The sequence below is a fragment of the Ailuropoda melanoleuca genome, chromosome 1, assembly GCF_002007445.2.
Source record: "Ailuropoda melanoleuca isolate Jingjing chromosome 1, ASM200744v2, whole genome shotgun sequence".
NCBI lineage: Eukaryota > Metazoa > Chordata > Mammalia > Carnivora > Ursidae > Ailuropoda > Ailuropoda melanoleuca.
Genome location: NC_048218.1, coordinates 77,259,659 through 77,283,949, shown reverse-complemented (window position 1 = coordinate 77,283,949; position 24,291 = coordinate 77,259,659). Strand labels below are relative to the sequence as shown.

Genomic DNA, 24,291 nt, shown 5'->3' with positions numbered 1-24,291 from the left:
TGCCCCCACCCCCGGGGAGCACCCCTGCTCCCAATGCACGGGAAATGCTGCTGAGGCTTATTTATAGCTTGGGAGTTGGCAGAGTACAGGATGCCCTTCAGCCTCTTCTTCTGCCTTGTACAGCCTTTCTCCCCCTCCTGACTTTTACTGTTTCTCATGCCCTCTCTTTGCAGAACCGTCTTTGTTTCATGCAGGGTGTTGTGCTCAGAGTCAGGGGAACAGAGTCATCATCCCAGTTCTGCTTTGTAGTGGCCCTGTGACATCGGCTGGTCGCTTTGCCTCTCAGGACACCGGTTTCCTCATCTAAGGAAACACTGAAGGAGTCAAAGGCATGGTGAGGGCACGGAGGTCATATTCAGGAAGTGAAGCGCTGGGATCCGGCTGCCTTCCCCAGCGTCATCCTGAAATAAACAGATCCTTGCACGCACGTCGCTGCTGTAGTTTTGAGAGAAGCCACTGCTTTCTCCGCCGTAGCCTTTGTATGCGTGGCGTGCTTCTCCAGATTAAGATTCATCGTGGCCTCTCATTACACTCCTGCTTCAGCCACCCCGAAGGATGACGATTTCTTCCCCCTGTCCCCCAGGGCCCTTTGTCACTGTTGGATATACCACTCAGCTTCTCATTCGGATCAGACGATTCCAAACATGCCATCCGAGATCGGTGAAAATGCATCCATTTCGATTTGAATTCTGTAGTGACAGGTAGAATCTTAATTTTATTTTTAAGGACGGACCATCTGGCTAGACAAGTTACTTGCGGTAAGGAGCGTGGCCAACCTCTTTCAAACAGAGCTCAGTTTGGAAACGACTGTACCATCAGTGGCACGGAGCCGCCGAGCCCTTGGAGGGGCTCTGTAGGGAGGCAGGCCTCGGGCATCCTTTCAGGGCACGTGCAGAGGACCGACTACAGTGTCTGCCAGGACCTCCCCAGGGGGAAGTGCAGACCGCAGTCCTCCATCCAGAGCATTTCAGAGCATTTCAGAGCAGACGGAGGGAGATGTGGGTGATAACATCTACNAGTGGGCGATAACATCTACACTGAGCTGTATGCGTTTCTGAGGGGCAGAGCCTCACAGAGCTAAGAGAGCTGGATGGTGAGGTGTGGGCCCGGGAGGTCAGTCACGGCCCCAGGGAAGCCTTCCTGGGTTTGTTTTGAACGTGTTGTTGAGGACGGTGCTTTTCAGGGCACCTCTCGGTGGCTCTCTAATGAAGACCCATCGGAGAGGTTTTGCTTAGGACTCGGCGTCGGGAAAGGTGCTGTGTTTGAAAGTCTTGTTTGTTTTTGCTGTATAGACGCTGAGAACCTTCTGGCTACTCCTGTTTCCTTTTTCATACTGGTGGGTACCGGTTCTCCTGTAACACGTGTGTAAGAGTACGTGGACTTCATCTGTGCATGAACTCCAGGTCTGGGTCCACCTTCCCCACAGTCTTTCTCTTCTTAACCCTCTGCTTGTCTTTTCACTGATTTAAAATCTTTGGTGTGAAATTCCTAACATCCTTAAAAGTGGAGAGGACAGTACAATAAGCCTCCATGTATCTATCTCCCAGGCTAAAGTTATCAAGACATTGGCACACTGGCTTGTTTATTCCTTTTATTTTTATTTTTTTCGTTCATGGCTAGGGAATTGTGAAGCAGGTCCTAAATGTAATGCCGTTTCACCCTCATATACTTCAGGGTGTGTTGCTAAAATTTTTGGGCAAGTTCTTTTTTGTTGTTGTTTATTGAGTTTTTAATCTTAATTCCAGTATAGTTAACATACAGTGTTATATTTGTATGAGGTTTCTAGTGATTCAGCAATATAGTGATTCAACAGTCCTACACATTACTCAGTGCTCATCGTGGTAAGTGTACTCTTTAATCCCCATCACCTATGTCACTCATCCCCCCACCTACATTCCCTCTGGTTGAGCAAGTTCTTAACAATCGCAAGGACATCATCACACCTAAAAAAATTATTAATACTTCCTCAGGATTAGCTAAGTCAGTCTGTAATCAAATTTTCCATGTTATCTTAAATATGTCTCTTTAGGGGTGCCTCTGTGGCTCAGTCAGTTAAGCATCAACTCTTGATTTTTATTTTTGTTATTTTAATAAGGCTTTATAGGGCACTGAATAGAATAAATTTGTATATATATCTGTCACTTACAGACATATGACTCTTGCAAAAATTAATATATTTTTAAAAAAGATTTTATTTATGTACTTATTTGAGAGAGAGAGAAAGAGTGCATGAGCAGGGAGAGGGGCAGAGGGAGAGGGAAAAGCAGACTTTCTGCTGAGCAGGACCCTGGGATCCTGACCTGAGCTGAAGGCAGACACTTAACCAATTGAGCCACCCAGGTGCCCCATGAAAATTAATATTAATGAGGGATTATCCATATATTTTTCTCTTGGGCCACGAAAGAGAACACCATCATTCCCTCTCTCCATGCTTTTCCCAGCCTTCCCACCCTAAACTCGTCACTGCCAGATCAGTTTCTAGCCTTTTGTAAGAATGGATCAAGAAGGATTTTAGGGCAAAGAGAAGCCACCTAGGGAGAAAGCTGGAGGGACGGGAGGAGAGCAACATGAGGCCACAGTAGCTGGAGGTGAGCGACGTGGGGGGGAGTAGAGGTAGCAAGTTAGGGGTGCTAGAGGACACGGAAGGGAGGAAGTACGGGGCAGAAACAGAAATGTGAGGAATCTTCTAGAGCTTGCGACTTTGATCACTTTTGTCTCCTTTCGGAAAAGCGAGTGAATAAAATTCTTCTATAATTACTTATTTGGCTCTTGTATGCATCTTGAACATAATGCCCTGTAGGGATGGACCCATGTGGACCATAGCATCAAGTCTTTGTGGTATAAATACCTAATGCATTTGCAGATAATACTGGATTGAGATTTAAGTTGGCTGTCAGTGTGAAATCCGTCATGTGAATTCATATATGTGTACCAACTTCTGCAGAAATGAAGCCCATCCACATACCCACCACGTGGGTACATCTTTTCGTAATTATAAGCAGACCTAAAGGCAAGGCTGAGTCATGCCGAATGTCCACTCACATCCTCATGCTAGAATCCAGGTCTTCTGGAATGAAACTGTATGAATCACTGGCAACATTTCCAAAAAAGAAGAGAAAACATAGCCACAGAAAATAAAGCCTGACCCTAAGCACTGCCAATGCATTAGCTGTACAGAAGACGTGGGTTGTCAAAGCACTGGCCGGGGGGGCTGCCCTCTAAGCAGAAACTGAGGTCAGTTGCCCAGGAGCAGAGCCCAGGGAGCAGCTGCATGTGCCCCGCCCAGGATTCTTTCATGGGATTGCAGGCTTCTGGGCCTGGTCCCTGACGGGCAGAGGGCCCACTGGAAACCCAGTCCCTGGGGGGCGGTGCTTCGCAACCCTCTCTTCAGTCCATCGCCGTCTGATTTCAGGATTCTTTCTTCCAGAGAGGATTTCGACTTTCATTTGCAGTAGTCTGGGGAGGTCGCAGACCTACTGCTGCTTGCCCAGCCTTCCTCTGGGAACCTGGGTCCGCTCCGCGTTCTCTCTGCCCAAAGCTTAGATCTGGAGTATCGTGTAGATGCTGCATTTTCCCTGAAGACAGCGCTCCCTTTTTCTACCCACCACTGGTTTCAGCTCCAGTTTTTAAAAGTAAATGTGAGACTTCCATACTCAGTGGACCCTTGAGCCACACGGGTTTGAGCTGTGGGTTCGCTTAGACAGAGATGTTAGTTTATATATAAATACACTATAGGNTGTATTTTCTCTGCCTTATGATTTTCTTCGTAACATTTTCTTTTCTCTACCTTACATTATTGTCAGGATACAGTGTAGAATCCATGTAACATACAAATATGTGTTAATTGACTGCTAATGTTATCAGTAAGTTTTGGGGGAGTCAAAAGTTACCTGTGGCTTTTTGACTGCACAGGCCTTGGTGCCTCTAAGCCCTGCATCATTCAAAGGTCCACAGTATCAATCTCCTTCATCCTCACCAGCAGCCTGGGAGCCAGGAACCATTATTCCTCTCGTCCCCACCCTAAATCAGCCAGATGAGGAAGCAAGGCTTTGGAGGTTACAAACCTCTCCAGTTACACTCCTAGTAAGTGGTGGAGCCCTGTTTTCAGCCTTGTCTCTGTTTCTGAAGAGCATGCTCTTAACTACTGTGCTTCCTGCTGTGTCCTACCTGGACTGGACTGTGGCCATGACCTTTCGATGGCCACTCTGCTGTTTCTGATTTCAATCCACCCTTCATGCTGCCAGCCGACTGCCCCTTGTAAAATACAGCTGTCTAAGATAGCATCAGTCTACCCGTCCCTGATATGCCACCTTCCTACTTCCTACCGCAATGTGCCAAAACACACAAAGGACACAATTGCCACAGCACTGGGAATTAAGGATGGTGATGCACCATTTGCCAGCATCTGGGAAATTTCCCACCAAGTGAGATGTGAAGGGGCTTAAAATGACAACCACCGCGGGGCAAGTCATAATAATGCCAGAGAGCAGATTTGACACTTACATGTAATTCCTCTCTCCAGGCCATGCAAACTTCCCATCTCTAAGTCACCACATCCTCCACCATGGAAATTCCCTGGATGGGAGGAAAATAGAAGAAGAGTCTGTGCTAATTTCTTCTGGTACAAGATATAAAATCAGCCAGACAGAAAATCGGAGCCTGGAGGCAGTGCACTCAAAGGCTTGGTTTCCTGAAACAGCTCTGCCCTGCCCCTCCCTCCTACGACTTGCCTTAGTTGTGCAATAGAAGTAAAGGATGGAGAGAATTAGTGAGCTAACAGGTTTGGGTGGTGGCGGGGGAGGTACTTAGGAAAGCCAGCAAGGGATGGGTTTCTGTGTGGTTTGGGAGAAAGAAAAAGAAAAATGTTTCGGAGGAATAGCTATTATGTAAGTGGGAAGTGGATGGTGGCAAGGAAGTTTAGGGTACTCTGTTTCATGTTACAAAATGTAATCCCCCATCTGGCACCGCTCAGAAAGCTGTCAATAAGAGTATAATTTACATTTCAATGCCTTTTTCAATTGTGCTTCTCTTTACTGTGGCTCAGTTTAATGAATGATTGTAAGGTAGTCCAAATTCATCTCGGCTTCACCAGGAGGCAGGGGAAGAAATGAAAGATTCCTTCTTAGTCTGGGTGAGTCACTCCTGATGCCTGTCTACAAGATAATCATCTCCATCAGGGGTGTGATCTGAATGAGGGGAAACCATGCCCCTGCCTGCTGGAAAACCTTGAACCTTCATGGATATCTTTCAAATTTCAGCAAATAGGGAAACAAACCAAATTAAGCCAAAGGAAAATATAAGCCCGATTCTAATGGATTCTGTCAAAACAAGCCACAAAAAAGGACAGTAATCTTCTAAAGATGTAAAAAGAGTGCAGATTTAAGAGAAGTTACAGTAAGAATCAAAAGCTTGCTTTAGAAGAATCTACTTTCCTTCTTTTCTCGCCAACTCCTTCTTTCTCTCTGTGGCTCCCTTGCCTCTCTCCTTAGTCCTTCACTATTCCACTCTCTCCTCTTTCTTCCACTAGCCCTCCCTCCCACTGCATCTTTCTCTCCCCATTTCCCCTTATCCTTTTTAGTTTCTGTAGCCCCTGCCGAGGATGACATGGTGAATATCTTTAAATCTTCCCCTTGTTCTCCATCCCGTGTCATGGAGGGACTGTTGGGGTCTGAAGTTCCAGGTCCTCTTGTCCTGGAGCCTCTTGGGGGGAAGCTCTTCCTGCAGCTCCTTTCCTTGCAGCATTTGATGTCGTGTCTTACATCAGATTCGAGTTTGCTTGTTGAGGCTTGTTCAAGAAGGCGAGATGCACCAGGTGTGGGGCAGCAGGGACCCTGTGTAGAGTCTAAGGGTGCCGCAGATGGAGTTTCCTGGAAACAGGCTCAGAGACACAGAGCTGCATGCAGAGTTTACTGGAAGTGCTCTCAGGACTTACGCCTGTAGGGAGAAGAGGAAGGCAGGGTTGGATAGACAAGATGTTGTCACACCATACTGTTGCCAATGAGGCTTAGCTGATCCTAAGAGGGGCTCGGGAGCTGAGACAGACTTTCAGAGTTGTCCCAAATCAGACAAGGGGCGGGGGAAGGCCTTTGGATCCTTGAATTAGCCAGTCATTGGCCCTGGGGAGTTTTCTGTGAAAGGCAATTCCCAGTGAGCCAGCAATACTTTTAATATTCCCAGCTGAGGGATGGGAACATCTTTGGAAAGGAGAGAATCTGGGGTGGGAGGTCTGAAGTCATATCTGGGGATGTACATAATATGGGTGTTTTAGTGGCATCTGGGTGGCTTAGTTGGTTAAGCATCTGACCCTTGATCTCAGCTCAGGTCTTGATCTCTTGAGTTCAAGCCCCACACTGGGCTCCACACCCAGCGTGGATCGTACTTAAAAAAAAATNGGGATGGGAACATCTTTGGAAAGGAGAGAATCTGGGGTGGGAGGTCTGAAGTCATATCTGGGGATGTACATAATATGGGTGTTTTAGTGGCATCTGGGTGGCTTAGTTGGTTAAGCATCTGACCCTTGATCTCAGCTCAGGTCTTGATCTCTTGAGTTCAAGCCCCACACTGGGCTCCACACCCAGCGTGGATCGTACTTAAAAAAAAAAAAGGGTGTTTTAGAACCATCTGCCCAATACACTCCATTCTCTAGCCTCAGCGATGAATGAGACAGAGGGTCAGACATGGATTTGTTCTTCATACAAGGTACAAAGTAATAATGACCAAAATAATGAAGGATCAAGACAAAGATTAAGGAAGACGTCATCATCAGAGGAGGATCTGAGAAGTGTCTCCGGCGGACGTAGCTGTGAACTGGGCCTGGGGGAAACAGCAGATCTGATAGGTGCATGTGATGTAGAGGGCAGCAAGAACGGGACAGAGGGAGTCATTTTGAAGTACAGCTCGCCCTTGGACGACATGGGGGCTAAGGGTGCTGATCCCTTTGTACAGAAATTCGTGTATAATTTTTGACTCCTCCCAAACCTAACTGCTAATAGACTACTGTTGACCGGAAGCATTACCGATAACATAGTCAATCAACACCTATTTTGTATGTTATATGTATTATATACTGTATTCTTTTTTTTAAATANTCCCTTTGTACAGAAATTCGTGTATAATTTTTGACTCCTCCCAAACCTAACTGCTAATAGACTACTGTTGACATAGTCAATCAACACCTATTTTGTATGTTATATGTTATATGTTATATGTATTATATACATATGTATTATATTATATACTGTATTCTTTTTTTTAATGTTTTTTTATTACATTCNCCATAATGCCGGGATCACGCCCTGAGCCGAAGGCAGACGCCCAACCGCTGTGCCACCCAGGCGCCCCTGTATTCTTTTTTTTAATGTTTTTTTATTACATTTTGTTAGTCACCATACAGTACATCCCTGGTTCCTGATGCAAAGTTGGATGATTCATTAGTTGTGTATAACACCCAGTTCACCATGCAATACGTGCCCTCCTTACTACCCATCACCAGTCTATCCCATCCCCCACCCCCCTCCCCTCTGAGGCCCTCAGTTTGTTTCTCAGTCCATAGTCTCTCANNACCCCCCCTTTCTTTATCCCTTTCTTCCCCTACCGATCTTCCTAGTTCTTATGTTCCATAGATGAGAGAAACCATATGATAATTTCTTAAAATAAACTAGAGAAGAGAAAATGTTTTAATAAACTAGAGAAGAGAAAATGTCTTAATAAAATCACAAGGAAGAGAAAACACATTTATAGTACTTAAACTTATCAAAAAAATTTGTGAGGCACCTGGGTGGCTCATTTGGTTAAACGTCCGGCTCTTGATGTCGGCTCAGGTCATGATCTCAGGGTCCTGAGATGAAGCCCTGCATGGGGCTCTGCGCTCACTGGGGAATCACTTCAAGATTCCCTCTCTCCCTCTCCCTCTGCTCCATCCCTTCCCTCCCACCCTGTGCGCTCTCTTGCTCTCTTAAATAAATAAATCTTTAAAAATTTTGCATGAAAATGGACCCATGCATTTGGAACCGAGGTTGTTCAAGGGTCAGCTGTACTTTAGAGTCTGTGCGGGTCTTCAAGCCCCAGATTACTGTGCCTAAAAAAGTGCTAATTTCTCAAAGTAAATGTCTTTTAAAGACTTGGGATAAAGCATAAAAGGGATGGAATGGAGTGGAAGGGAAGCCCAAGAGGCCTTTCCCAAGAGATGTTTTCATGAATGAGTACCTCGAAGATGGCAGGAAGTTACAGGTATGGAGGTGTTCCCTGGAGACCCCATAACTTCAGCATCCTGTATTTAATGGAAGTTTACTCACAAAGCCATTGCTGAGGCTTGTGTCTTGAGATGAGGTTGGGAAAGCTCCAAGGATTTTAAGAGCTGCTGCCATTAAGTGCCCGAGGAGTGCCATGAAGTGGGTGGGTGGGGTGGGGTGTAGCACTTAGTTAATGTGGATCCAGAAGGCAAACCCAAGGTCACTGTGTGGATGAAACAGGAGACAAATGGCTCACCTCATCGAAACCAAGATTTTAATGAAAGGCATTGCTCTGTCAAAATCAAGCAGGCTAGCAAGCAGTCAGTTGACTGTAGGAGAAGGAATTTAAGCAGAAGCTGTAAATGCAGACAAGGTTGGAGAGAAGGTTCTTTGGGATTCACAGTTGATCTAGATGATCTTGAAAGCCCATGTCAACTCTGAGACGATATAATAATGACGAACATTTATTCAACATTAACTGGGACATGCCAGAGTGGTTGAGAGAGCAGGCACCGCCATCAGACCGCCCAGGTTCAAATCCCTCCTTTACCACCTGCTGGCCAAGTGACCCCAGGCAAGTTGCTGAACCATTTCAAGGCTTATTTGACTCACTCATAAAAAGCAGCAAAACAAAAGCCTACTTTATAGGGTTGATGTGAGGATAAAATGTAAACCTTTAACAGGGTGTCCGCTTGGCCTATTGTAAGCACTCAGGAAATGCTTGCAATCCTTACAAATGCTGTGGTATGGAAGTGTAGGGTTGCTATGGAGAACCACGGGACTCCCTGCCTGGGGCCCAGTACAGGGGAGTAAGCATACCAGGCTGGGTAAAATGGTTCCCTATCAAGATGGGTTGAAGTCATTTCAGGTGGAAGAGGCATCAAGAACAGAGGAAGAGGTGGAATTCCAGAGCCTGTTCTGGGAGAAGAGAGGCCTCAGTCAGGTGGGTTGAGAAAGGGTAAGGTGGTAGGAAATATGCTTGGTGAGTTAGATTGAGACCAGATCATGGGGGACCTTGAGTGCCACGCTAAGCAATTAACCTGTGGGCTGGCCTTAAAGTGTGAAAACAGGGGTGAGTTTCCACATTTATGCATCTTTCTTTTGTAGGCCCTGCTGGGTTTACTTGGAGCCAGAAAAAACTTGGAAGACACATTGCCAGGCAAAGATAGAACCTAGAACTGCCTGGATCAGGGGTGGTTATTTTATAGCTCTGGTCATTTAAAAATTTGAGAAGGATTCTAGATAAGCATCAGTCCTTATTTATTCAGAAAATCTTTAGTAAGGAAAAATTATGGGCATAGCAATAGCTTTTCACTGGGAAAACAGGGACTTGCTCCTTGCATATGTTTCTGAGGCTCTAGGGGGTTTTGGAGAGGGAAATCCTGCCTTTACCAGCCCTATAGGTGTGTTGATAATTGCGGGCCCACAAATTGTTAGAGCAGAGAGGAAACTTACGGACATGTGGTACAATTCTACCAACTTTAGGGACACAGAAATGTCAGACCAGAGAGGCCAAGTCACATAACAAGTCAGTGACAGAATGCAGACCTAACATTTTTCTTTCTCGTTCTACACAGTTCTTGCTAACACTATTTCTCTCCTGTAGTTTCTGAGAGTTTCTCTATGCAGATATGTACTGAATATCGTATTTCCAGCCAAGAGAGATGTGGATCTACGGGCAGAGGTGCGTGGAACCACCTCGTACCAGATGCCAGTAGCTTCCAGAAGCATGGGTCCCAGACGCCTGAAGTGCAATTCAGTAGAACGATGGCAAAGAGTCTGCAGGGAGTAGTAAAGGTTTCCCCTCAACTGGAAAGGCTATGGATGCCAAAGCCCTAAGACTAGCCAGGCATGGGTGGCCACCACGTTAAGAGGAAGTGTGGGTCACTATGACCCATGAACTCACCCTGGTGCAACCTTGGCCAGTTCTAAGCTGAAGTGTTCATGTCCTTGGGCCTTCTGCACCTGTTCCCCGTGGATGCTCAGATCAGGGGCTTTAGGCCCCTTGGCCTTCTACCTGGTGTGAAAGCCATCTCCTTTCTGGTGGGGCTTGTCAGACTCCTTGAGCAGGGGCGTCGCTTCTGGAAACTAAGAAATGCAGAGTAGAAATGCAGCTTCTGCTGCTGGTGCCCCAGACAGCCTGAGGGCAGACAGACCCCACATCTGCCTTGCAGGCAGACCTCCCAGTGAGGTCATTTGCTAAAGAGTAAGTTGGAAATGCCATAGGGTTATTTGTCAAGATAGAAATATTATTTTATTAGAGAAAACGTTCTGCTATACAGAAGGATGTATTACACTGGCCTCTGCCTAGCGAACGCAAGTTCTAAATTAAACTTAATTTGTGCCAATGGGGATTGCATCAGCTTCTTACATACACACATGGGTACGTGTGCGTGCGCACACACACACACACACACACACACACACACACACAACTCTGGTGATTCTTACCTTCTGTGTTCTTGTTTTTCATCATAATGTTTATTGTAGCAACAACTGCAAAACACTAATAGAGAATTCGTTCCTGGTATTGGATGATATGCTTTGGCTCCAGGGCAAGAGTTACACACTTTTCTCAGCTTCACACACTTTCTGAGATAGCTCCCAGAGGCTGGTTAAGTCCGTTTACTTCTCTGGGCATCGATCGCCTTGCTTCAGAGGCAAGAATACTGAGGCGAAGGATAAAGTTTAATTGACTTAAAAATCCTTTCCGATGTTAACATTCAGTGGCTCTGATTTGCTTTCCGCCCTTCTGACTGTGTCCAGCACAAAACTAGCGCAGTGACACGTCCCCAGAGCTCTTCAGCTGTGCAGCGACCCCTAAGGAGACAGACCCTGACGCCGGGCACTACCCATAATGCCTCACTAAGGGCCTCCCTCCTCCACCCAGCGGCCTCTCTCTTACCTCCTGTCCTCCCAAGGATTCAGATTTCTAAGTATAAAGCCCTTTGGAACCATAAATGGCTATAGTCACAGGGGACCTTAGTGTTGCCATGTACTCTAATGCTCCATTGAACAAATGGACAAACTGAGGCCAAGAGAAGTGACTTGTCCAAGGTAACAAAGCCAGCCAGGAGCAGAGCTGGGATACATATTTCTATCTCCTGACTTCCAGTTCAGCACTCTTTCCGCGGAAGCTGGGTGCCTGTCATCAAATGATCACGGCTTCACAGCAATGGTGTACCCACAGATGGCTTTATGTCCCGTATTTTCTTTGGTCTGATTTCAAGGTGGATTTCTCTTCCAGCTTTAAAATATTTACACTGGGCGACAGGGGTCTGTGCACACTGTTGCTCTGTGAAGTTCGGCAGCAGGGTGGCACCCGCAGTAGTAGCAGCGAGCTTTGCAGGACAAATACACCTCACTCCTCTTCCCGGAGTTATGGCCTCAGTAGGGCCCAGCGAACCGTTGACTGGAGGGATATGAACTCCAATCCTCAGAGTCTGGAATGGCCATATCGAGTGATGAGAGGGTAGAAAGACACATTTATTTAGCAAATATTTTGTCCTAGATTCCATGCTGGGCAAAGATGATCAAAGCTGGGACTTTGGAGATCATCATATTAGCTGTTAAATTCTGGGCAAGTTATCTAACCTCTCTGCTTTAGCTTACAGATTTGCAAAATGGAGCTGGGGCTGCTGTTACCTACCTATAGAGATTGTTATTAGGATGAAATACATTAATATGTATAAAGCCCTTCGGATACTGCCTGATACCTAGTAAGTGCTATACGGCGATTGCTGTTTCTACACAAATTAAACATATATTCACATAAAATACCAACACATGTTTTGCCAGAATGAAATGATACACATTAAATATATTGGAAAAATATATGAGAATATAAGAAAATTACAAAAACAAATAAACAAGAACAAAAACCCAAGCAAGTGATTTCAGAGCCCTTTCCTTTGATCACTACAGATATTGCTTCCTTATTATCCCATTGCCAAGATGAATAAACTGAGGCTAAAATAAAATATGTCAAGGCACCAAGCATTCATGCAGAAGCAGGACGACTACTTGGAAGATGGTCTGCAGTACCAGATGGGAGATTCAGGCTTCCTTTTTCATCTATAATCTTCAGGATCCGCAGGCTGCCCAGAAATCACACTGTCTGAAGGGCTCGCTCAGGTTCCTCCAGCCTCAGCAAGCTGGAGAGAGCAGCGTCAAGAGACATATTTTCCGAATGCAGGAGGCATTGTCTCTGATACCTAGAGTGTAGGACCACGAGCTTCATCATCTATACAAATAGGTAGCTAGAGGGAAATTATAAAAGACTGAAAAAAAACCTTTAGTACCCCAAAATAGAGGATTAACTAAATAAATTATGTCCAACCAGATTACAGAATATGGGCAACCTATAAGATGGATTAATAGTAATTTCTTAGAAAAATATTCATGATATATTGTTATTTAGAAGACAAATCACAGTGGGATATGTATGTGTGTGTATATATATGTATTACATATGTATATATGTGTGTGTATACGCACATATACACGCACGTACAGGTAAGTGGCAGTCAGGGGGTGTATGTCATAATATTAACAGTGATAATTTTGAACATGGGTATTAGCAAGGGTAGTACTTTTGCTTTGTTTTATCTGTATTTTCCAGTTTTTCTAAATAAACATGTATGATTTTTTTGGGGGGGAAGATTTTATTTATTTATTTGAGAGAGAGAGAGGTAGGTAGAGAGAGAGAGCATGGGTAGGGGGCAGGGGCAGGGGCAGAAGGAGAGGGAGAGGCAGACTCCCCACTGAGCAGGGAGCCCCAGGATGAGGGGCTCCATCCCAGGACTCTGTTGTGCTCATGACCTGAGCCCAAGGCAGACGCTTAACTGACTGAGCCACCCAGGAGCTCCAAACCTGTATGACTTTCATAGAAGAAAAATAATTTATTAAACAATAGCAGAAGAGGCACCTAGAATAAAGTCTGTTTTCCCCATGGACACTCCCCTACTCTTCTATAATCAAGTTGAAAATCATCTTTTCTGCTCCTGCCAGGCTGACGCAATGGCTCCCACCGTTGCGCACAGGCGACTGCTCCTGCACAAGGTTGTCAAATTACAGATCCCATTGCATTCTGGGATACAGATCCCGTTGCATTATTGGATACATACCCTCTTACAACAGCCCGGCATAGAGCCTGGCACATGGGTATGTTTGAAATGAATGATTTAATGAATTATTATGGGCTCAGTAGCTTGGATTCCGATATGAGCTCTGCCATGTATAAGCTAGATGAGTCCCAGTCTCCTGATCTATACAGTGTCAATAATAATTGTGGGTCAGAGACTTCCAATAGTTTTTGTAAAAGGCTCAGTGCCAGTCACAAATGGGTGGGAGTGCAGAGAGTTTATTATTTTTGCTGCATCTATTAACAGGTCCACATCTTCCCATCCCTTATGTCTCTTTGGCTCCCTAAGGCATCGTGGTTACCATAGCAGCCAGATGCTGATGATGTCTCCAGGGACAGCAAGGTGAAGCTGAGCCAGCTCCCGGGTCCTCCCTCTGTGCACCCTTCACAGGCCAGAGCGAGATGGTCTGAAGCTTAGCCTCTTTTCAAGCCCCCCACCTGTCTCAGGTCACTTAGCCCCAAACCCTGCCTCCACAGCCTCAGTTCAGGGCCCCGAAACACCCCTTTGGAGACTCCCTCCTCCCCACGCTCTGTCTCTTGGCACCCTGCCTGGTTGCTGTGGAAACAGGTTCCACTGCGGACAAAGGAGGGAGCTGGGTCCTGCTTCCTCCTGGTCCTGTCGATGAGGATTTTTAGACCGTGGAGGCTGCGCTGCCCTGCCCTGCACCTGCCCTCTCTCCCTGCGTTCTCACTCAGGTGGAGCCTGCCCTCCCTCGCCACTGACGAGACCATGTGTAAAAGTGTGACCACAGGTGAATGGAAGAAAGTCTTCTATGAGAAGATGGAGGAGGCCAAGCCGGCCGACAGCTGGGACCTCATCATAGATCCCAACATCAAGCCCAATGTGCTGGCCCCGGGCTGGAAGCAGTACCTGGAGCTGCATGCCTCGGGCAGGTGAGTAGCCCCGTAAGTAGGGGCCCTGCAGGCAGCCCTGGGGCACCTTCCAAGAAGGGACAGAGTTATGGAGGACCCAGGTGCTTAGAGTCAGTCTCACTGTTGGGCTGGTGTAGGCTGGGAGGCAGAGAAAGAGTCCTCAACTGGGAGGTGGGACACCTGAGTTTGATTCCAGCTCTTCCACTGAACTCCTGTGTAACTTTTCCCTCTCGGAGTCATAGCTTCCGCTTCTGACAAAGAGGTGGGATATACTTATTAGTTGTAAACTCTGACATTTTACATCTTTTCAGATTTTAATAATGTAACATGGTTGAAAACCAAGAGAAGGAGGCTCAAGGTTGCTGGGGGTCGAGTTCTGTGTGCTGGTCCCGGGGCAGTTCAATTTCAATCTGTTGAGTTCAGCCTGACTTAATATAAAATACTGAACACACAAGGTGTGCTAGAAACTGGCTCTACTCTTAGCTCCACGGCCCTTGAGCAATTCTGTTTCCTTCTTGGACCTCACTTTCCCCATTTGCAAAAGGAGGGGTTAGTCTAGATCCTTGCCTTGTGGGTCATGGACCAGCAGCATCAGCATCACCTAGAACTTGTTAAAGATACAGAATCTCCAGGCCCATTCTAGACCTATCGAATCAGGACCTACATTTCGACAAGATCTTTCAGTGATTCGGGATGTACAAGAATATCTGAGAAGACCTTCCGCACTCTTGCCCGTGGGTCTGTTATGTAAAGAGTTCTTTTTGGGACAGAAGATGGCGAGGCTCTCTGGTGCAGTGTGGGGGTCAGAAGCAAGGCCTTCCTTCCTGCTCTGGTACGGTGCATTCAATTCAATTCAACATCTATTATTGGGCACCTGTTTTGTGCTGGGTACTGGCTCTGAACTCTAGCTGCGTGTACATGGATCATTTTCTTATTCTCTGTGCCTCAGAGTAAAACAAAAGGTTAATTAGGTGACTTCGAAGGCCCCTCCAGTTCTGACATTTGCCAATCGCAGTTTTATAGTCCAATCTCAGAGAGGGAAAATAGTCCCCCAAGGATGTAAGTAAAAGACAAGAAAATGAGAACATGAAGTTCCTAACCTGGCTCCTGGAAGGGGCACCAAGAGCTGGACATTCGCTGGCAGGGTCCAGGAGCGTCTTGGAGACCAGGAAGCCTTGCGGCCCCTCACTTTGGGCTGAGACAGCCTCCAACTCTAGGCCTTGGGATGCATTAACCCCCCACTGATTTGGAGGCTGTGAAGTAGTAATGGTGTCATTTTGCTCCTAATTTGGGTCAATCTTGTTCACAGTCAGCGTTTACAGGTAAGAATGGGGGATGGATTGCGCATTTCCCAAATGTTAGGGCGATGCCTGCTGTGAGACTTCAAGGAGGTCTGGGCAGGAAAGACATTTTGCAGAGGAAATAAGCCCAGAGCCAAAGCCCTAAGGGCGTGGCCTGAGGGCACTGGGTAGAGGAAGCTGTGGCCTCTGCAGAGCAGGGGGGAGGTGGATGCCCGGTGCATCTTGTCGAGCCCGCTCTGGTCCCAAGGGCACCCTCAAAGGGGCAGACTGGACAGAAGGCCCGGGAAAGCTAATAACGCCTGTTAACACACTGCCTTTGGGGGGCTGTTTACACCACCTCCATTCGGTCTTTTCCTCTTGTCTCAACCCCTCTCCCAGGTTCCACTGCTCCTGGTGCTGGCACACCTGGCAGTCACCGCACGTGGTCATCCTCTTCCACATGTTCCTGGACCGCGCCCAGCGGGCGGGCTCGGTGCGCATGCGCGTTTTCAAGCAGCTGTGCTACGAGTGCGGCACGGCGCGGCTGGACGAGTCGAGCATGCTGGAGGAGAACATCGAGAGCCTGGTGGACAACCTCATCACCAGCCTGCGGGAGCAGTGCTACGGGGAGCACGGCGGCCAGTACCGCATCCACGTGGCCAGCCGCCAGGACACCCGGCGGCACCGCGGCGAGTTCTGCGAGGCCTGCCAGGAGGGCATCGTGCACTGGAAGCCCAGCAAGAAGCTGCTGGAGGAGGAGGCGACCACCTACACCTTCTCCCGGGCGCCCAGCCCCACCAAGCCGCAGGCCGAGGAGGGTTCTGGCTGCAACTTCTGCTCCATCCCCTGGTGCTTGTTTTGGGCCACGGTCTTGCTGCTGGTTATCTACCTGCAGTTCTCCTTCCGCAGCTCCGTCTGATTCCCCGACCGGCTCGGGGCCCAAGGCCTGTGGGGCCTGCCAGCTGGAGAGAGGGGCAAAGAGCGACCTGGGCTGGGAGTGGGGTTAAATGCTAGTGCCGGTGCCGCCACGGACTCTATGGGGACCCTGGACAAATCACCCATCTTTACCATCTATAAAATTAAGGGTTTGGTCTGGATCGTTGGTTTTTCAAAGTGAAACCCAGGGCCCCAAAGTTCTGCATAGGTCCCTCAGGGACTTTTGGATTTGGAAGGTAGGGTAAGTGAGCAGGTTTCCCATCCTTGTCACACCGCCAAGTCCCAGCTCCTACTTCCTCCTCTTGCCTTAATCGGAAGAGTTCCATCTTCTGGAGTTTTGTTTAAGAGTTGTGGATGAAACTAGGTTCAATTGATTAAAAAAAAAAAAAAAGCTTGAAAATTACAGGACTTGGTGACCTCAAAAGGCCTTTCCACAGTGATGAGCTCGTTCTTGCTTTCTTGTGAACCCCCTACCCCTATCCCTCATTAGCTCCCACGTCTGGGGCTGCAGCGTTAACTCAGCCTGTGTTAGTGTAGAAACCTCATCCACGGCTCTGCCTGCATGCACAGAGCACACGCTCCTTTTGAAGAGAGAGGTGGAGGCACTAGGCTGTCCCTTTGCTGCTGGGTACACAGGGTCCCTTGCTTCTCTTCCCCAGATTCCCAGCTTCCAGCTTCCCTGCACTCAGGCTGGGTTCTGAGGCCTGCCTGGCTCAGAGATGATGCCTGGCGCAGAGTCCCATAGAGCGAGGCTTCCCACCCCTTGCGTATGAACTGACAGAGAGAGAATTTAAGGGAGGTTTAGAAGGTAGAGAGTTAGATGTAAAGCACAAAATCCCTATGAAACAAATATATGATTCTCCATTATAATAAAGAGTCTGCCGAGTTCAGGGACCCAGCCCGCCTGATTCTTAGCAGTTCTGAGGGTCACTACACAGGGGCTGGGGACTGGCCTCCTGGGTTCCTTGCTGAAACCCTACTTGAGAGGCTTTCTCACATTGGCCATGCATAGGCCCTCTCACCAGCCATCAGCTGTCCACCTAGAACCACAGGGATGGGGTGTCTTTAGCAAGAGAGGGAGCATTAAAGATGTGAAGTGCTTTGCCCATAGAGAAGTGCATAGATATGTGGGAGAAACTTACATCGCTTTCAAATGGCATGCGCTCTGGTTTGGGGTGGGAGGAAAGACTTTCTGATAGCAGGAGTATGGGTGAGGTATGGAGGGAAGCAGAAGGCAGGAGGTGGGATGCCACCCTGCGGTTTCAAGGGTGCTCATTCACCTCACCTCTGTTAATAACCTGGCTCCTCCCTCCTTCCTCCGCCTCCCTTTTTGACTCCTCCTCTCCTTTTTAATGGAAAGTCCCTACCTTCTGTAGTGGTGGAGGGAGGAGGGCCACTTATATAAAGATGGGATACTTTACTTTAATAAAGAAGGGATATCTTCAATCAGGCTCAGCGGTCATTAATGTGTGCTTGACATTCACCACAGCGTCCCTTCCCCCGCCCCGTCTCCACTCCCTGTCTCCCCCTTTCTGGGGCTCCCACATAAGGCTTTATCTTGCTCCACTTTCGAGATCCGGGCCGATCATGTCCATGGCCAGGAAGGTTACAGGCAGCCCTTGGTCAGTCATCCGGGGACTGAGCCTAAGGCCAGTCTTCCCCTTGCCCTTGTGCAATTCTAGAACCTGGCTGGTGTCTTCCTTTGCTTGATTCACACAGTGCTCATCCCTTTATCTCTCCTTCATCCACATGTGCTGAACACCTTCTGTCTGGCAAGCACTGATTTGGGTGCTGGGATCCAGTGGGCACTAAGGGGGCCGGCTCTGTCTCTCAGAGAGCTCTCTGCTTGTTGCAGAAGTTCTCAGCCCCAGCTGAAATTTAGAAATCCTGGGGAGCTTTCAAGGAAATACGAGTGCCCCACCTCCACCACCTCAGACCAACAGAATCAGAATTTCTCGGCCTGTGGCTTGAGCGCGTGAATTAGAGTGACCCACTTGTACCCCAGGTGGTCCACCTGTACTGCCTGGTATAATGCTTCTAACTGAGGAACAGGCTTCCTTTTGCACCCAGTCTTACAAGGAGCCCCAAGGTCATCCTTTTTTTTTTTTTAAGATTTTATTTTATTTATTCGACAGAGATAGAGACAGCCAGAGAGAGAGGGAACACAAACAGGGGGAGTGGGAGAGGAAGAAGCAGGCTCATAGCAGAAGAGCCTGATGTGGGGCTCGATCCCGTAACACCGGGATCACGCCCTGAGCTGAAGGCAGACGCTTAACCACTGTGCCACCCAGGCGCCCCCCCCACCAAGGTCATCCTTGATGACCTGCCTTGGATTCTCTAGGGTTAGGACTCAGCTTTCCTCCTTCTCCCTACTCCCTGCCCTGGGGACTTGACTGTCCCTCATAACTAGCGGTTCCTTCTTGTTCCCTGCTACAATGGCTTTGTCCTGTTCTGAGGATCTCCCTTATTGAGCTCTGCCACCCTTGCCAGGTGCTTATCCAATTTTGTTATAGTTACTTGCCTATGGCTATACTCTGCCCTGGAATGTGACCACAGCATGTAAGTGACTTACCTCAGGTCCCACTGCCAGCTAGTGGCAGAGCAAGGAGTCTGACCCTTGCCTAGTTGTAGTTCAGACCTCTTTCTTTTTTTTTTACCCTTATAATTCTATTTTATTTCTTTTTTTAATAATATTTTGTTTATTATGTTATGTTAGTCACCGTACAGTACATCCCTAGTTTTTGATGTAGTGTCCATGATTCATTACTTGCGTATAACACCCAGTGCTCCATGCAATACGTGCCCTCCTTAATACCCATCACCGGCCTATCCCAATCCCCCACCCTCCTCCCCTCTGAAGCCCGCAGTTTGTTTCTCAGAGTCCATAGTCTCTCATGGTTCATTCCCCCTTCTGATTACCCCCCCTTTCTTTATCCCTTTCTTCCCCTCCCGATCTTCCTAGTTCTTATGTTCCATAGATGAGAGAAATCATATGATAATTGTCTTTCTCTGCTTGACTTATTTCGCTTAGCATTATCTCCTCCAGTGCCGTCCATGTTGCAGCAAATGTTGAGAAATCGTTCTTTTTGATGGCTGAGTAATATTCCATTGTATATATGGACCACCAACTTCTTAATCCAGTCATCTGTCAGACCTCTTTCTTAAAGCAGGAAGCCTCTTCCTCTGCTGTAGGAAGGTGTCTACAATCTACGGAGGCCCCCTCGTCTCCCGTGTTGTTCTTGTACTTGTTACAGTTGGGGGGGTGGGGTTTCTAGGTTTGCTCACTGGCCTAACCCTTGTCTCAGCAAAGACTTCTCTGGGACAGTCCTTCCTTTGCACATATCGCCCCATGCTGCAAGATGAACCTGTTAGATGTGCTCTTGGCATTATAAGTAAACATCTTGGAGATATTTCAGGATCCCAGGCCTCTCCCATTGGAGCTTCTGGGTACTGGTCTTGATGTGCAAGCCAGGAGCTGTCCTATGGGCCCTGACTTGTGGTTCCAGAAGCTGAAATCCTCCAGGTGGGGTCAGTAGACAGTACAGCCTTGATCACTTCCCTCAGACTCATTGGGACAGGGCCAGTCCCATGGAATAATGCTTCCTGGGGGTCAGGAGCCCTGAGAACCAAGAAAATCACCAAGTCAGGACAAATTTGAACATAGTGAGTCCATAGACCAGCAGAGCTACACGACAGACTCAGTCTAGGGCCTTTAGGTCACGAGTAAGGAACTGAAGCTCAGAGAGAGTGGGAACCTTGACCAGCATTATATAGCACTGAGTAAGGAAGATGACGTAATTCAAGGTTAAGAAACCCCTGAGTCCTGGTTCTTATGAGCTATGGCCTTAGGCAAATTACTTAAACTCCTTGAGCCCCATTTTCCTTCTCATCAAAATGGGAATAATACTTGTGCCTTGTTGGGCTATGGTAAGAAATAAATGACGCACCGTTGGTAACATTGCCTGATACAGAACGTATGGCCATCCCCTTCCTTCTTCCCGTTTCTCTTTCAACTGGCAGCCTCTCCTCAAGTCCTGAGGGGCTCTCTTTGTGATTGCAGCTCTGTTGGTAAACGCTTTAGGGGAAAAAAAAGGTGTGGGGGGGAGGTAAGGATTAAGTTCCCAGCCCACGGCTGAGATGTGGTTTATGTTTATTTTAATATATGTAGAGTCATTTCTTTTCTTCCCCTCAAATTTATTTCAAAGCAGTGACTTCATTTTTCCAGTGGAATGGTAGCCGGCCACTCTTCATTCTTCAAAGACAGCTACATAAGAATTACCCCAAACAGAAAACACCAGTGATTTCTGGGCCCCATTCCCACTGGCTGAAATACCCCAGAAGGAATTTAGCTAGATTCCAAGTCACATCCTGGTTCTCTGCAGGACTCCCCGCTAAGGAAATTCCTCTGGAATCATTTTGGCCCCGTGTGGGTACTGCTGCATGCGTCAGGGAAATGAAATCTGCCTGTTGTGTGGCTGTGTTGTGAGGAAGCTTGTGTGGGTAGGTGGGGGTGGGGGTTGTGCTACAGAAAGCTCATTGGTCTGGGGTTTGGGCAACATGGGTCCCAGCTCTGGGCTAGATGTTATCTGGGTATCTTGGTGGCTGACTTCGGGTGACTTAGTCTTTCTCCTCTCCTGGGTCTCAGTTTCCTCATCCGTAAACAGAGAGAAGAGGTGATCCATCTGAAGGGTCCCTGCTAGCCTTGACCTTGCTCATAAATCAAATCGGCCGCTTAGCCTTATTTGTCCTCACTCATTTGGGGTGGTGCCCGATGCTGACCCGCCCAGCAGGTCATCTAGGTTAGTACTTCAGTCAGCCTACGTGGGTTTGGAGTTTGATCTTTATTTTTCCTTTCCTTTCTGGAGACAAATGTGTAGACATCTTGTTCTAACTAGACCTCTCTTGCAGCGATATTCACATTTTGAAAGGCAGTTAACCTTGAGAGGTTCTGCCTTATACAGGGACTTGGGTGGTAGCAATGGAATTTCCATCTGTGTCTTGTCCCCTCACTTGTAACGTAAGCTCAATAATAAGTCTTCGCTCTGTCTTAATAGGGCTGCAGCAATAGTTTGAGGGCATCATAAGATGTTCCCTATTTCCAAGATCCATTCATTCAACAAATGTTTATTGGGTACATATTATACATCGGGCATTGTTCTAGGCACTGCAGATACAGGGGAGATACAGGGGAGAGCAAAGTGACTAAATAGCTTCCTTATGCATAAGAGAAGAACCAGACACTAAACAGTCTAAGTAAGATGTGTGATATGTTAGAGGGTGTTCAGTACTAAGGAGAAGAATAAAGCAGGCAAGGGAGAGAAGAGCAACGGCTGGAGGTGCAATTTTAGATTGGGTAACCAGGGAGGGTCTCACCAAGAAACAGACATTTAAAAAACGATGAAAGATCTGAGGAAGGGGAATGGCATGTGCCAAGGCCCTGAGGTAGGAGCAGCCTGGAATGTTCAGCTGTGAGGAGCCCAGGGAGGACTACTAAGTTCATGGTTAGTAGTCATGACTAAGGGGTCACAGGGGCCAGAGTGGTAAGCGTCAGAGCATATGACTCAGGGGTCAGAGCATATAAGTCATCAGTCATGGTCAGGATATTGGTTTTTCATAAATGACACAAGAAGTCCCTGGAGGGTTTGAGCAGTGGAGCGATGCCATCCAATTTGCCGTTACCATGTTGAGAATAGACCAGAGAGGGGCAAGAATGAAAGAGGAAAGGTTAGCTGGGAGGCTCCTGCAGGAACCCAAGAAAGAGGTGATAGTGGCCTGGTCCAGTGTGGTGACAACTGGGATTGAACCTGGATATATTTTGAAGGTAGACCTGAGAGGATTTGCTGATGTCTTAGACATGGGGTCTGAGAGAAAGAGGAGTCAAAGAGGCCCCAAGGTTTTTGGCCTGGGCAACTCAAGAATAGAGCTACCCCTTGTGGAGATGAAGAAAGCTGTGTGAGGAACAGATCTGGGGACAATGTCAGGAGCTGGGTTTTGGACATGTGAAGTTTGAGATGTGTCAGAGGCATTCTGTTAGACAATTTAACGTGAGGCCTTACGTGTGAGAAATGCAAGGTGGCAGTGGAATGTTCATGACTGCAGTTCAGAGGAACGGCTCAAACTAGGGATAAAATTGGAGCAATCAGCATTTAGATGTTATTAAATGTGATGAGATTTGCTGAGATGACTGGGGAGCGAGGGTAGATAGAAAAGAGGCCAAGCACTGAGCCTGGGGCTCTCCACGTAAAGAGCAGCCCACCGCGGGCTGTGGAAGCTGAGGCACAGAGAACATGATGTGTTTGAGCTTCCAGAGTCATCGAGCAGCAGAGCTTGGACTGGAAGCCAGGTCTTCAGGGTCAGGGTCCAGAGCTCTTCCCACTGGCCCAAAGCACCTTCCCTGTCATGCTGCCACCTCGCTCCCTGGCTGGGAATCCTGCCCCTCTCCCTTGCCCGGGAAATGTCATTTCACCAAGTCTGAGCAGGATGGATTTTTGTTTCTGTTTTTCTCAGTGTGTTTGAAGTATTTCATAATTTCAAAATGCACTAAAATTAAAAGGCTTTGTGGGAGGCCTAGACTGCCAGTATGGATTTGGGCATTGGACACAAACTCAGACCAAAGGGAGATGTTGTCGGAGTTGTTTAAATGAAGAATTTTGTTGTCTTGGATCCCGTTGGCAGGTCTGGTCCACAAGTGAGCATTTCAATGGGCATGGATATAAAATAAGCCAAGATAGTGTCAGGAAATGGGCGAGATGGAATAATGTCAGGATAAACAGCTCTAGGGGAGATGAAGTTCTTCTCTTTAAAAATAGGTCAGCAGCTCGGGCCTGGACCACATCTATACTGTGCCTCCCAGATTCCCAGGGCTTGGTCTGTCTGCTTCTGGCCTGTGGTCATAACCTGTAAATTTGCAGAGGCCTCCCCTGGGAATGGCAAATGTTGGTGGGGGCGATGTGTTTCCGCCCACACTGATCTATTCATTTAGCACACTTCCCCTGGCTGCCCTCCAGGCTTGACACACCTTCCCGTTGTCATAAAACTGGCTTGTCCTAACACCCCATTCCTCAGAGGGGACTCCCTTTGTGATCTGCCTAGGTGTCGAAAGGGTCTTGGCTCTTTCTCCCATCATCAGAAGCTCATTGCTGGGAATTGAGCCTATGTTTCTGCATCCGAATAATTTTTCTTAACTTCGTAAAAAAAAAGCCAATATATACCAGATGCCGGAAATAGTTGCAAGAGCCCTGTTTATGTACTTCCCTCAAATTCAGGGAATCCCATGGCTTCCTTTCTGGAGATAAGCACAGATGCCTGCAGCTCACAAGAAGATCAGGGGCCTGGAAAACCATTACCATCCTTGGGTTTGGGTCCGTGCCCTGTTTCCTCTCTGCTTCTCTGCTAATTCACCTTGAAGTGTTAACAGAAGCTGGGAGTCTCTTAACCGTGTCTCCTTTAGGTTCAACCCTAGATTCCCAGAGCTCTGAAAAGCAGATTCCTGTCCTCCCCACAGGCCTGTCCTCGTTCAGGACCAGCGGGTCCCTTGCTTGATGTCTGGAAGTCATGTTGAGTCCCCTACCTTCCCTGTCTTCTCCCTCAGTGTCTTCGCTGCATTAAGGAGTCATTTGAAAGTTCAAGTGATCACATCTCTCCTTGGTTCAAAAACCTCAAATGTCTCCCTGTTTCCAAAACCAAGCTGAGCATTAAGGCCTGCACTTCAGATCTTCCTGACGATGTTCTCCTTTTTCCCAATTTTTCTGGCTCTCCCCAGACACCAAGTCCCTCAGTTTCCCCCAAACACCCACTGCCCTTTCATTTCCTTGTTTTCGCATATGCT

At 47.5% G+C, this 24,291-nt stretch overlaps 1 protein-coding gene across 3 annotated transcripts; it reads left to right on the top strand.

The window, feature by feature from the left end:
* The first annotated feature begins 5,204 nt into the window (after positions 1 to 5,204).
* RTP1 (receptor transporter protein 1) lies at positions 5,205 to 17,864 on the top strand. 3 transcript variants are annotated; one of them, XM_034666941.1, is made up of 4 exons: positions 5,205 to 5,394; positions 11,839 to 11,950; positions 14,071 to 14,268; positions 15,927 to 17,864. In XM_034666941.1, exons 3-4 carry the CDS (start codon positions 14,105 to 14,107, stop codon positions 16,444 to 16,446), a joined length of 684 nt encoding a protein of 227 aa, XP_034522832.1. In that variant the 5' UTR covers positions 5,205 to 5,394; positions 11,839 to 11,950; positions 14,071 to 14,104; the 3' UTR covers positions 16,447 to 17,864. The 3 variants fall into 3 exon arrangements, with proteins under 3 accessions (XP_034522832.1, XP_034522736.1, XP_002914870.2); XM_034666845.1 differs by lacking the exon at positions 5,205 to 5,394 and having other exon boundaries at positions 11,579 to 11,950; positions 13,664 to 14,268; XM_002914824.2 differs by lacking the exons at positions 5,205 to 5,394; positions 11,839 to 11,950 and having other exon boundaries at positions 13,592 to 14,268.
* Positions 17,865 to 24,291: the final 6,427 nt, after the last annotated feature.

Coding starts and splice junctions, on each gene's coding strand:
- RTP1 (XM_034666845.1), top strand. CDS start 13,997: ATGAGGATTTTTAGACCGTGGAGGCTGCGCTGCCCTGCCCTGCACCTG. Junction 14,269..15,926: donor GAGCTGCATGCCTCGGGCAG/GTGAGTAGCCCC, acceptor CCCCTCTCCCAG/GTTCCACTGCTCCTGGTGCT.